Source organism: Nycticebus coucang, chromosome 5 (genome assembly GCF_027406575.1).
Source record: "Nycticebus coucang isolate mNycCou1 chromosome 5, mNycCou1.pri, whole genome shotgun sequence".
Taxonomy (NCBI): Eukaryota; Metazoa; Chordata; class Mammalia; order Primates; family Lorisidae; genus Nycticebus; species Nycticebus coucang.
The window spans coordinates 37,584,184-37,598,846 of NC_069784.1; the positions used below are offsets into that span (position 1 = coordinate 37,584,184).

Consider the following 14,663-nt stretch of genomic DNA (forward strand, 5'->3'; position numbering starts at 1 on the left):
TTAAACATTCCACATTCTTTGTTGCTCAAGGGTCTCACACAAGCCACCTCTTCCCTGCAGTTTCCCTACTGTCCAACCCTCCCACCCTGCCAGCTCTTATGTACCCTTTAACGTTGGCCTGAATGTCACTTCTTCAAAAAGTTCTTCTCTGACTCCACAGGGTAAAGGGGCCCTCCTGGTAAGCCACTGGAGCTTTAGCTTCATAAGGCTTATTCAAATTTGTGATGATTAATTATGGTATTTGTTTTTAACCACTCCCATCCATCAGATTGTCTCTTAGTCACTATTATGACTCCAGCATCTAGCACAAGACTTGGTATATGGTAAAGGGTTGAAAAATGTAGCAAGAATGGCTTTAAAAGTAGCAAGAATGGCACAAAAAATTCCCATACACTTTTCATTAGAAGTCCCCAGTGTGAACATTTTATGATGTCTGCTTTATTAATCTGCGGTTTTTGTTCTAAGGCATTTGAGAATAAATTGCAGACACAATCCCCTTTACTGATAAATACTTCAGTATGTGTTTCACAAACAGAAATCTACAATGGTAGAGTACTATTATTTGATGTAGAGAATTTATTTAACATTTTCTACCTGTCCTACTCAGGTCCTTTATGGCAAGATTTATATACATATTTTATAACATACACAAAAAAATGTTACTACACATACATGTATAAGCATATAATATATATGCTTCCCCCACCATTCTGTTCTGCAATTCAATCTAAGGTCACATGTTACGTGTATTTATCATACCTACTTGGTCTCCTTGAATCTGAAACAGTTCCTCATTTTTTCTTTGTCTTTAATAATTTTGGTTTTTTGTTTTTTTTTTTTTTTTTTTTTTTTTGCAGTTTTTGGCTGGGGCTGGGTTTGAACCCACCACCTCTGGCATATGGGGCCAGCGCCTACTCCTTTGAGCCATAGGTGCTGCCTAATAATTTTGGTATTTTTAAAGAGTATAAACCAATTATTTTGCAGAAAGTCTTTCAAATTGGATTTGTCTGATGTTTGCTCATGGTTAGATTCAAACCATGCACTTTGGAGACTGGAATACCACCCAGGAGTGGTGGTCCTTCCTAGAGCATTAGAGCAAGAGGCAAATGGTATCTAACTGTCCTGTTACTACTGAGGTTAACTTTGATCGCTTGGTTTAGTTACTACAATTTATCCTTTTGTAATTATTAGTTACTACCATTTATCCTTTTGTAATTAACTATTTAATTAATTTTGTAATTAATTTCTTGTGGACAGCAAAAAAAATTTTTTTAAATTACCTAACTTCATTCTGAGGCCCAATTCCCCATAAATAAGAACTTGGGGGAAATGGTTAAGGCCTGTCTTAGAAGTCATAAAATAGCTAACCAGGCAAATTTTCTCAATGTAATGATCTATTAACATTCTACCTAACCTCCTTCTCTCATGCACACAACGAAAGAAACCTAAGATGCTATTTTTAAAAGAACGTAATAGAATCTCTAAGCTCATTTCTCATTCATCAGATGAGAAAGATGAGGCCCAGACAGGTGAAGTGACTCACTTAAGGTCAGATAGCTACTCAGGGGCAGACCTGAAAATAATTAAGTGCTCATTGTACAGCAAGAAAGGCAAAAGTCAATTTAATGCCCTTCAAATATACAAGCCCTACAGGTATACCTACAGCAATCTAAGGCAGATTTGCTATGACTGCTTTGGGAAAGAATGGAACTCTTCCACAGATCTTCCATGGTGACGAGGAAGTTTCCAGGAGAAGCTCAAGAGCTCGCAGCGAGGCCCAATTCTATCTTCTCCTTCCCTCTTGTAAACACTCTTTAGTCATTCCAAAGATAAAGAGAAAATCCCATCATCCTGGGAGACAGCCTGGAATGGGCTAGAAACGTTCTGCTCCTTGCTTAATACTTTGGAATCTTGCTTAATTCTGGTCAGTATCTTTCGACATACTATTTTGCATCTGTATGAAGTAGATTTGCCCTAACTGTGTTGTATGGTACAGACTTGAGAAACAGCTAGCAATCATGCCTAGACTAGCCCAGAAGCAAGCAGCTTCCACAATGCCCTGGCACATTTTATTCCAAGGCAATTATATTATTTAAAAATAATAATAAACAGTACGTTCCAGTGATTAAAGTTCTATTCTCAACCTCTCCCCAGAACACAGGATGGTACCAAGCTTTATCTGGCCTGCTCAGCACCCTCCAAGACCTTTTAGACAAGGAATGGAGATGCTGGTGCAGGATACTACCCTGGTATATCCCAGGGTAATACTGTTAGTAAGAGTTATTTGTAGATGATAATTAGTAACACACCTAACGCTGTGAACCAGAGGTAAGGACTAAAAAGACATCCTGCACAATCTTTCTATACTGAACAGGTAGCATTTCCTCCTTACCATTTTCTGGGAAGTGTAACATGCATAAAGATAGCAGCAGTGTTTTCCTTAACAGTTAACCCTTAAGCAGTATTTATTATAAAATAAGCAATTTACATCTTTGGCAATCATAAAAGCAAAGTTCTCAATTGCTGTAAACGTTGTAATCTGTAAATTTAGTCAAGCCTCAAAAATATAGGAACATGTGTCTGTTGTGTTAGAAGAGTCAGCAGCCGTAGCAGCAGTGGGAGAAGGGGCAACGTCAGCACTGACCCCGCACCACTGTGTCCTCAGAACCATCTTAGTGTTCCTCTCATTATAGACAAAGTTGGTATAGAGTAAACACAACACTGGGATATTAGCACATATTTGATCTTAGATTATAATTCCTCTCTGTGGTGATGAATGAATCATCTGAGTATTAACCTCTGTGCATTCAATGCTGACTGACCTGCTAACTCTCTCCCTTACTTCTTTCAAGTTACTTTACAAGAGCTCTTCCATGATGACTCTGAACAAAAATATCCATCTTAAATGCAGGGACTTTGTCTTCCTAATTGCTATATCCGAGGACCAGAACCTCGCCTTGTGTGTGTTTAATATAAATCTCTTGAATGAATGAATAAACTGATGAAGTCAAACTACAACAAAGATTAAATTTTAAATGAATCATTTGCTTTTCCTTCTCAAATACAAAAGGGTTTTAGTGGCTTGACTTAAGTTGCAAGAGTCTTTCAAAGAGCCTGGGGAGGGAAGTTTGAACTCCTGGCTCTTATTGGTTGAAAAATTTGCCTGAACTAGCATGGATATTCCAAGTCATTCCATCGGCTATGCTCAAAACAAACAAACAAAAAGGCCTTTAAAATTCCCTTCCTAGTTGCTAAACGAGTTTGAGTAGTCAGCACTTCATTAAACACCAGAGACAAATTTTAAGTTTGGCAACTGCGTCCACTGCTGACAATGTTCTGTGAGCTCCCACACGTGCCACACGTCCAATCCCTGAGGAAATGCCTGGGAGTAAACTACAGAGTGAAATACGGGAGTTAACAGCCTTCTGACCTAATGTGGGGCATCTTTTCTCCCTGTTCGTCCCCTTCTCCCTCCTGGGCCCTCTAGAACTAAGAGAGCAGCTCAAACAAGACTTTTTGTATACATGACTTCCCTGAAAACTCTTACCACCTCCTGCTGCTGGGAAGACAAAGGAAAAGAGAGCTGAAAATTATGTGTTTTATGTTGGGGAAAAGCTGTAACTTTGATAGACTTCTAAGAAATTTGCAACAGAACCCCCTTTTTAGGAAAAACTTCTATTTTTGAATGAGCAAAAATTATGCCTATATGAGAATCTAAGATAATTAGGTAATACTGGGATAAAGAAATAGATAAAATTTAATAGGTGTTTAAAGTTTTAACATAAATGTGCTCTTATTACTTCCATTGCACACACTTAGGCCTCTATCACTGATCACTCAGAGAACAGCTTTTAAGGCATTCAAAGCTAACAAACAACAACAACAAAAAACCTGTGTGCTGATGGCACAAACTGCATGCTTTTACTTATACTGAAGTGCATGAAGTTTTACTGACATTGTTGGAATCCTGAGCATTACCTGTTTCCCTTTTAGTTTCTGCTTTTCAGGGGAAAAAAGAAAGTTACATTAACTGAATGCAAATTCTTTCTTCACCTGCCTCTAGATAGGCCACTTTTGCTTAGGCTAAAGAGTCTAAGAGTAATAAAACTGTATTCATTTCTTTCCCAAAACATTTTTTAAATGATATCAAAATAAAGGAATGAAATCACATTTTTCACAACATTATTCATCACAATGTTCTCTTCACATGTACCATCTATAACCAGGAAAATTATGTAACTTTAAATGATGAGAAAAAAGGGTTTGACTTGGACTCATGCTCAAAGTGTAAAAAACTTTTGTTCCTGTGCCAATCTTTTGTAATTAGTTGTAGCACAGTGCTCATTCTAACACAAAGCAGCAAATGTATGGTTTTAGAAATGCTGGGATTCAAAAAAAACATGTTACTGACTTCAAAATTCTAAACATGGTCAATGAAATCGACTCATGAGCAGACAAGAGATACCAGGCTAATGGGAAAGCCAGGCACTAGGCTTTCTGAAATACTAGTATTCAAACAGGATTACGATTATGAACCTTATGCGTAAGTTAAAAGGAATTTGGTTAATATAAAAGTCAATGGAAAGTACAAAATTTACATATTAACACCCTCTTACATTTCTGATGAGTTTTGGAATACAAACACAATTTTTAATTTGGCACAAAGATCTTTAACAAGACATGTTCATAAGCCTGTTATGGCCCATCTGATTCTGCTTAGTTCCAGAAAAACTCTTTGTTCAATACATTAATGGATTCATTGGTTATCCTTCAAAATCTGGCCTGAAGATGTTTAATGTTATAATTTCGTGCCTCCAATCCTTAAGTGACAGCAAATCGTATTTTCAATTACAATACTCACAGTTATTGCCTGCTCTGTTACCCCTCTGTCCAGCTGAATGTTCGGGCTCTTTGTATGGAAATTGCAGAGTTGTGTCTAAGGTTCTGAACCCTTCTTTAAGAGAATGATGCTTGTAGTACTCCACAAGTTCCTTTTAGAAAAAAAGAATTAAAGATTATCTTGGATAAGGATCCTTTTGCTCTCAAACATATAAACTCCTTGACACATAATTATATACAATATAAGAATGATCACTTTAACACACAATTTTTCATATGTGTATGGAAGACTAAGTAAATGATAATCTCTCCCCGCAGTCTGGATGCACGTGTCACCTACCTAGCAGTTGCCCTTGGAACTCAGGCCATTTATAATGCAAGTTACCCCCTATTGTCAGTCACAGATATAGAACATCCTGTTAGACTTCAGTCAGATGTGGTAAATGAAAGGAAACCGTATTAAACCTCAATTTCAGAGTAGTAATTATTGTTCTTATTTATGAAATACTTGCTATTCTAAAAAAAAAATAAAAGGAACAGCTGCCTGCTGAATATATATAGCAATTTCTAGTGTCTTCCTGCATTTTCTTTCAACATGGCAAAAACAATAAATTTGATACTGAATATACTTTTCATGGGAAACAAAAGTTGATAAAGCACAAATGGTACTTGGTATTGTTTCTGGTTTACAATGATGAAGCGTTAGTTCCCATCACAGCTCTGTATATTATCTGCTAGTCAGAGGTCAATAATGTGGCTCTTTCCAATTTTCGCTAATAAAGAATTTGCCTTAAATACAACCAAGTGTAATGTAATAACTACCCACCATCTTTCGGACTAAAGTTTCAGGAACTTTTTTTTTCATACATTGATTTCATGAATTCTGCACAAATCTTAATCTCTCTAGAAGTTGAATACTAATTCACAATAAAAAAGGCATCTTGTCATTGGATGAGTATTGCGGCTATAAAGTTTCTTAGAAGTATTTGAAATGAGGGGTGCCATTTTCCAGTGATTCACCAGAATGACAAGCACAAAGGCAGAGAGGAGAGGCACCTGATACATGTTCTCTAAGCCTTTTAGAAAACATGGAGCTGCTCCTTTGGCCACATATATGCGAAAGGTGATATTGTAGACATCAAGGGAATGGGTACTGTTCAAAAAGGCATGTTACCATGGCAAAACTGGAAGAGTCTACAATGTTACCTAGTGTGCTATTGGCATTGTTGTAAATAAACAAGTTAAGGGCAAGATTCTTGCCAAGAAGATTAATGTTTGTATTGACATATTAAATACTCTAAGAGCCAAGATAGCTTCCTGAAAGGTGTGAAGGAAAATGATCAGAAAAAAAGGAAACCAAAGAGAAAGGTACCTGGGTTCTTCAACTGCAGCGCCAGCCTGTGCCACCCAGAGAAGTACACGTTGTGAGAACCAATGGAAAGGAGCCTGAGCTCCTGGAACCCATTCCCTATGAATTCATGGCATAACAGGTATGCAGTGTAGCACACAGGAGAACCAGGTGAGCAGAAGCATAAAATGCTGGAACCTATACCCTATGAGTTCATGGTGAAACAGGTATACAGCGTAGCACACAGGAGAACCAAGAAGAACCAGTGCTAGAACCTATTCCCCATGAGCTCATGGTGTATTAGGCATAGCAAGTTTTGTCACATTCATGGAAAGGAGCCTCCCTGAGCAGCTGCTGGAACTTCTCCCTGTGAATTCATGGCATAATGCATGGCATAATAAGTATTAAAAATAAAAGGCTATTGTAAAAATGTAAAAAAAAAGAAATATTTGTAATGAAAATAAATGTGAAATCACTTATAACCTAATTATTAAATCCTTCTATTATGCTATCTTTTTTAAAAAAAAAGTAGAAAAGCAATTCATTTCTTCTACAAACAACACTTCATCAACTCAACATCTCCTTTAGGTTATAATTAAAGGTCCCAAAACAAATCAATTAGGCCCAAAATTACACAGAAGAAGAAAAAGAGAAGTTTCAGTCATCTATTATTTGACAAAACTTGGATAGGTTGTGGAATGCATCATGCTAGGAATTTCAGAGGTCACAAAGATTATGAAGACAAGGCTCCTGTCCTCTAGGGGTTCCTGTCCTAGAAGGGAAAGTTTAAATGCATGAGTGAACTTCACACTGGGTGTCCATTGGGAGGGATGAGGGAAGATTTCAGGATAGCGGTAGCCTGGCCTAAATTGAAGAACAGGTAAAATTACAACAGTCAGAAACAGCACAAGGATCATTTTAGGTCGAGCAGCTGAGCTAGGAACAGACATAAAAGGGATAAAGTAAAGACTTCCTTCAGAAGCTAAAAGCAACATGGTTTGGCTAAAGCACTGGATAAAGCAACTGAGATTTTTCAATCCTCACAATTATAATAAACCTTTTCACAAACTGTAATAGAATATATGAAGTACCTGACCATGTAAATAAGCATAACAGCTGCCATTATCCCTTGCTCCAGGCTCAAGAACCTATGAGACAGGCCTTTTCACCATTGATGCTCGAATTCGTGAGTTAGTAAATGTAGTTGGTGTGTGTCTCCAAAGTTAGTGCTCTTGACTACACCTCCTACTATTAGTGCTCCTACTATTAGCAGATAGTATCTGCCAAATGCAAATTTTCAAAAGGCAGACATAGGAGAAGTAGTATTTCCATGGTGCACCAGGAACTTTGTTTTGTTAGACCTAAGAGGCCAGGGTCTCACATTCATTATATCTATAACTTAAAAAAAAAAAAAAACAAAACTTCTTCCTTTCTGTTTTCCTTCCTTGGCCCAGATAGGAATCCTTGAAAAAGCTAAGGAATATGGAATCAGGCCAATCTATACAAACAAAGAAAAACAACAACAAAATACCAGGTAGAAAGTTTCCATCCTCAAAATGGCTTCAACAATCAGAATATGGCATTTGTATTATGGTGATTTTAAACATGGTTTGCAAAGACAGGATCTAGAATTAAACTCTACTTAGTGAGCAATATTGTTATTTAAATTTAAAAATTTGCAAAACAAAATTTTGTAAGGTCTCTGGAAGAACTGTGCACACATCCTATACTGTTTACTAATATAAATGATACAAAAGAGTTGTTCTGTCTTGTCATTTAAATTGGTAAAATATACTATTTTCTTTAGCAGTACAAAAACAAACCCAAAAGGAATTACAAGCCAATAGCTTTGAACTTAAATGTAACTTCACTATAGGTAATCTGAATTTTGCTACAAATTAACTGCGGATTAAAATTTATGTGAAGTTGGCTTACAACCATAGAATTATCATACTGAAAAGGGATTTGCTGATCGTTTAATACCCACCCACCTCCAAATTTTATGGAAGAAAAAAATTAACTTTTCCAAGGCCTAGGGTCATGAGGTTTAGCAAACTGCAAAACACTCTTTATCACTTCACCAAGCTTGGAAGATACTTTGGTTCCATTTTTACAGTCTCAGGAGGGTAAATCTCCCTACACGTTTCTAACGGGTAGAATTAAATAGTGCCAGTGTGGATCTTTGCCAACTTATGCCTTTATGCTTTCTGTATTTTAGTCTAATCCACCCCTGCTTTAGCAGTCATTGACCTTCAGGTACAACAAGTAAATAAGAAGACTCTAAACAAAAGAAATCACTAAGCTTTCCTTATCTTGCACTGACAGAGCAGTGTCAACAATTCAAGTCTCTGTGAAAAGTAATGAGTGAGAGCCAGCGGTTCCAATTACCAAGGAAACAGGCAATGAAGACAGTTTATAAACTGCATTTGCACATGGATTGTCTGGCATCCATGAAAATTAGAACAAAATTAATGCCTTGTAATCTGGATACAGAAATCCATTTAGGATTTGAATGTAATGACTAAGAAAAATAAAGATTCTGATGAACCAAGCTGTTGAAACCCAAGAGAGAAGGGTTAAGGCATAACCACCGAAGGCCAATCTGTAGAAACCGGTTAACTGAAAACAAGCTCCGGGGCTTGGCTTGTGATTTATATCCTATCTGGATTAAAGTTTAGTCCCAGGGTCTATTACATTTAAGAGGTTACAAAGAGTATAACTCTAATGCCAACAATTGAAGGATGCCAAACTATTCTTAAACAACTCAAATCCACAGACCTGTTAACCTTCCACTTCCTTCCAAAAGGTCTGGGGACTGAAACCCCAGCTGTTCCTTCTGCCCAAGTAGCCGGGTGGTGTTTCCGAGCCGAGGTTCAAAGGACTGAACTCATGTGAGGTTCTTGGTGCAGGGGTTTACTAGCATGTAAGGTTTTCTAGAACAGTCATGTTCTTTCTGAATTCTCTAAAAACACAGTGATTTCATACAGTAAGGACTCAGTATAAGTTTTCTCAATAAACAAACAAATAAAAAGAAGGGTTAGCTGCAGACTAGTGCAGCTGCCTCATCAGCTAATTTTATAGTTATTGGCTAAGGCTGACAAAAATACTTTTGTGATACTGAGATTTTTTAGCTCCTTTCTTTTCACAATTACATCCTCTGGCTAACCTTTTTCAGTTTCATTGTAGTTTTACTGTCCACTCTTAAACTCTTCCCTGTAAAACACTGTGATGTGTGCTTCCTTACAAAAGATCCTCCGATAAGGGAGAGAAAGATATATATTCAGAGGTCACTAATGGTGGCATTTTTGAGATTTTATACTCACTGTATAATGGCAGCTGATGTTAGGCCTATGACAAGGAACTCTGGAATAATTCCTTTTTCAGAACATCATTGCAAAAACTTTTACCACTCTTTGATGCAAATTATTTGAATTCTGGGTCTCTAGGGTTTTTACTCCAATCACGTGTTACATGCAGATAGGAGCTTGAGGATCTATGGCTGCTAGTCAAAGTCACTGTGGTGTTACAGCCTTCACATCTAACGTTAGCAGCTGATAAACTTCCTGGAGCTGAACTCAGGTGATACAAGGCTAAATTGGCCTGTTCCAGTGACGATTTCTCTCATCCTCTTTGTTTATCTTCTCTAATGGGAGTTCTTTTGCTGCTTTCTTTTTTTTTTTTTTATTATTTTTTTTCTTTTTTTTTGGTAGAGACAGAGTCTCACTGTACCGCCCTTGGGTAGAGTGCCATAGCGTCACAGCTCACAGCAACCTCTAACTCTTGGGCTTAAGCGATTCTCTTGCCTCAGCCTCCCGAGCAGCTGGGACTACAGGCACCCGCCACATCGCCCGGCTATTATGGGAGTTCTTTTGCTGCTTTCAAAGTCCACGGGGCTGGTAGACACAGAAGGCCCTACAGCGTTTTTTTTAAGTCTCATATTAACTGCAACATTACAGACCAGCTTCATTACCATCTTAGCAAGTATTGCTGGTGAAAGCTCAAGCTGGTACATCTTGGAGAGACGTGGAAAGTCCCTGTGCTGCTTTAATCCCGTTTCAGCTGCCTGTGTCACCGGTTATTTGTGTATCCACTTGCCACCTCTCACCTAGGTTTCCATTTTATGAAACCGCTTTGTTTTTCATCCGGCCACTTTCTCTCTGGGAACAGCCCACTTGTTTCAACAGAATGTAAGTTACTTCCACCAGGAAGCATCCCTAGATCTTGGGTACCAATGTGACAGAGTTTGCATTTTCTAGGACATGACCTCACCTTTTGAACTGACCATGGAGTATTTATTCCCAGAGAGGTTTGCTTACTTTTCTTTGAACTCAAGATGCTTCAATTTCCTTAAAACACTGATCCCTCTCTTGAAGCGCTTCTAAATTTTTAGATAAGGCATTCAAGCTGCCCTATTTTGTAAGGCTCTTGTATGTGTACTTTTAACCTTCATGTTAACATCCGTGAAGCGCTTGGCGATGTCTTCCAGAAGGACGCCGCATGTATCATTTGATTGATGGTTCAATCAATGAGTGGTCCTTCCCAGTGTTACGCAAAGTACTTAGCAGCTACAAATGCATCTTATGTCCTATATCCAAATTTATCTGATGAAATTATTGAACTTGTGAAACAAACTTGAGACCACTTTTAAGGAAATATAAGTTTTTTCTTTACTGTTAGCAATGCATACACAATGGAATATACACATAATTTATATGACGTATACACTGTATTCTTAAATACCAATAGAGTTAAGTTGTAATTTTCTTTAAATTATGACAATTTGTAATCAAATGATCCTGTTATTTGAAGGAATTTAACAATGTACGATTTCCATTTAAATACAAAATTTTTATGAACCATCAACTGTTGTTAGGCAAACACGTAATCTGATTAATACTTAATTGCCCAAGGTAATAAATGAGAACCATAACGTACATCTTTTAAAATAGTGGGAAATACGAAAATCTTTTCAATTTGACTTTAGGTTGCATTTTGCATGATATGAACCTGAATGTGAGAGGCATTTTACTAATATAATGTTTTATGCTGTAATTTAAAATCTCTTCCTCTGTCTCAAAAAGGAGGGATAGGCAATAGAAGGGAAAAAAAGAAAGAAAAGTGTATTAAAAATGTGCCGGGTGTCATTCAAACGCAAGCCACTTCACAGAAATAACTCGAAGATGATTATATTTCTATTTAAATTTGTCATTGTTTTAAGAGTCTGAGATAGCATAGACTCTGAAATGTTATCTAACCCTTGCAAACACAGTTTACAACAAAAAATACGATTCGAGTAACATAAAACTTGACTGTCATTCTTAATATTATCATTTTCAGGATTCTGCTGTAAAGTCATAGCATGATTCTCCTTAAATAAATTTGCAGTCAGCAAAATTTCCAAGACACTGTAGAATTTAACTGACCTTTCTAACAACAGAAAAACAGGGATCCCAGTTTGAAAAGAAATAATCAATGCTTACCATTAAACTTTTAAATTTTCTATTTTCTGCAATGTGAAAAAGGCCATCTCTTGTTAAAATCTTGATGTGCTTTGCTTCATTGTTATACCTGCGGGTAATGAATAACTTATGAATATAAATGTGTCTTTAATCAGTAGAGATCAATAATTACCAGAGGGCAGGCCCCCAAAACATTATAGGAATTAATTCTGAAGAGAAAATATATACCTATGCCAATACACTGCTGGCAGCTAATTAACAAAATATATTTACTAGATTAGTTGACGATACAACTAATATCTGAAGTAAAAAGGGGGCTTGGATTTGATTAATCATGATGTTCAACTTATTTAGTAAGTTCAGTTTCAGAATGTAGAAAATCTAGTAATTTATACTCTTAGAATTTGCTAGAAATATACATACATCAAATCACCAAAATACAATGTTAGGAAAGAAATCTAATGTGCCAACTAGCAGCCTATAACACTTATTACTGTTTTTCTAACAGATATTTTCAAGTATTAATGAACTGTCGGGATAGATGTATTATTTCTGCTGTAATTAGAACTTTGGTTTTCAACTTTGGTGTTATACATGTCCGATGGTCTATGCAATTATGAAAACAGAAAATCTATTTCTGTAAAAGTACTTGTCCTACTTACTTAATGCTAATTGCATATTCTCCTGACTCTTTGGTCCTGTGCCTCACAAGGTAAGTACTATTTACCCTATTAATAAGTTCAGTCTCTGCCTGCAATCTTTCCATTGCTCCAGCATACCTGTAGGAAACAATGACACAGAAAATTTGCATCAAGTACCTGGGAAAACACAGAGGCTAAACATAAGTATCTGTCAGGATTTTAATGTAGTGGCAGATCTAAGCTGTTTTTGCTTCTAATTACTTTGCTTAAGAAAAATAATTCAGAAGAAACCCTTTAATATGTCCAAATACAAATGCTCTATAAAGCTAACAAAAGCAAAGTGGACAGTGTCTCATACACAGTGAGCACTTATAACATATTTATCAAATAAATGAATGGGGAGACAAAGAGGAGCCAGGAGGTGTCGGCTGAGACAGCTATAGAGACTTTGGAGACAAGAGGGTAAAAGACCTGCAGCAAGACACAGCCGTGCAGAAGACACACACTGTCTCTTTCCCTTTTCTATGGACACTATGAATGGAATATCCTCTACGCAGCTTCTTAAAGAAAATTCTACTCACAATCAAAATTATTTTTAAGTAATTATTTTTGTATATAAGATTAGTTCTTATAGTCCACCATTCTGATATAATCAAATTGCTTAAGAACTTAGTAATAGTGAGGCCAGGCACAGTGGCTCATGCCTTTTATCTTAGCACTCTGGGAGGCTGAGGTAGGAGAATTGCTTGAGGTCAGGAGTTTGAAACCAGCCTTAGCAAGAATAAGACGTTTTTTTCTCTACCAAAAAAAAAAAGAGAGAGAGAAATTAGCTGGATGTATTGGTGTATGCCTATAGTCCCAGCTCCTTGGGAGGGGAGGATGAGAGAGGAGAATTATTTGAGCCCAGGAGTTTGAGGCTGCAGTGACCTATCATCACAGCACTGCAGTCCTCTAGCCTGGGTGACAGACTGAGACTCTGTCTCAAAAAAATAAATAAGAATAAAAAAAGAAAGAAAAGAAAAGAAGAAAAAGGAGGTGGAGGATGAAAGAGGAGGAGGAGAAGAAATAATAGTAATGGTGTTATTTTTAAAAGGTATATATTTTTCAAAACCAGAGTTCAGTTCTGTGGTAGCCTAAAAGTTACCTGAATGCCATAATAATAACAATAACTATAATAAGGAAAGGCCCAACTTCAATGTTAAAATATTCTCTAATGACTCCTCATATCAAATATAGATATACTACCTGCTGTCAAAATATATCAGAGTTTTGGGCACTGGAAGTTAAAGGAAAAATTCTATGTTTAGATTGGCTTTCATTCGAAGTCATTCAAGAATTAATATTCCAGAGAATTCTCTAACTCATATAACCCAGTACAAAAATCCGCCTCTAGCCTGGATATGGTGCCTCATGCCTGTAATCCTAGCACTCTGGGAGGCCAAGGAAGGAGAATTACTTGAGCTCAGAAGTTAAAAACTAGCCTTAGCAAGAGGAAGACTCCTATCTCTACAAAAAATAGAGTATGATGGTATATGCTGGTAGTCCAGCTACTCAGGAAGGTGAAGCAAGTTGATCACTTAAACCCAGGAATTTAAGGTTGTATGAGCTAGGATGATGCTATCACTGCACTCCAGCCTTGTGACAGAGTACAGTCTTGTCTCAGAAAAACAAAAAAATGCACCTCTAAACTAAATATTTATTTTAAATGCACGTGGTAGGCCAGGCATGGTGGCTCACGCCTGCCATCCTAGAGCTCTGGGAGGCTGAGGCAGGTGGATCACCTGAGCTCAGGAGTTTGAGACCAGCCTGAGCAAGAGCAAGACCCCATCTCTACTAAAAATAGAAAAACTAGCCAGGCATTGTGGTGGGTCCCTGTAGTCCCAGCTACTCAGGAGGCTGAGGCAAGAGGAACTCTTGAACCCAAGAGTTTGAGGTTGCTGTGAGCCATCCTTCCATGGCACTTTACCCAGGGTGACAGAGGGAGAATCAAAAAAGAAAAAAAGCACATGGTAGACCATCCACAAAAGCCTGAGTCAGAGTACATTAAGTTTTCATCAAGTACAAAAGAGGAGCAGGGCCTTTTATGCAGATGGTGCCTTGGGCTAAAAGCTAAGTTACAATAACTCATAAACCATTAGGACCTAGGATGATCTGACACATGCCCACTGCCCTTCAGCCTTTATCTCTTACAATCCCCTTCATTACTCCAGTCTCCAGCCTTCTTTCAGGCCCAGGAACTCACCTAGCTCCTTTTGAGCTCAGAGTCCTCTCACAGACTGGAAGCTCTCATCCTCCGTCAGCACACAATTACTTCTCACCACTCCAGTTGTCTGACCATCCCATTAAAGCATGTTATCCTACATCTCGCATCCCCCT

At 37.5% G+C, this 14,663-nt stretch overlaps 1 protein-coding gene across 3 annotated transcripts in view; it reads right to left on the reverse strand.

The window, feature by feature from the left end:
- Window positions 1-14,663, reverse strand: part of VAV3 (vav guanine nucleotide exchange factor 3) — a 427,744-nt gene that overhangs the window by 17,478 nt on the left and 395,603 nt on the right. For 2 of the 3 annotated variants that reach the window (XM_053591975.1, XM_053591974.1), the window contains exons 23-25: window positions 12,309-12,425; window positions 11,668-11,755; window positions 4,862-4,991 (exon numbers count right to left, since the gene is read on the reverse strand). In XM_053591975.1, coding sequence (XP_053447950.1) covers window positions 4,862-4,991; window positions 11,668-11,755; window positions 12,309-12,425 — 335 coding nt within the window. Of the gene's footprint in view, window positions 1-4,861; window positions 4,992-11,667; window positions 11,756-12,308; window positions 12,426-14,663 lie in introns of those variants that run through there. The other variant, XR_008380216.1, reaches the window with a different exon arrangement.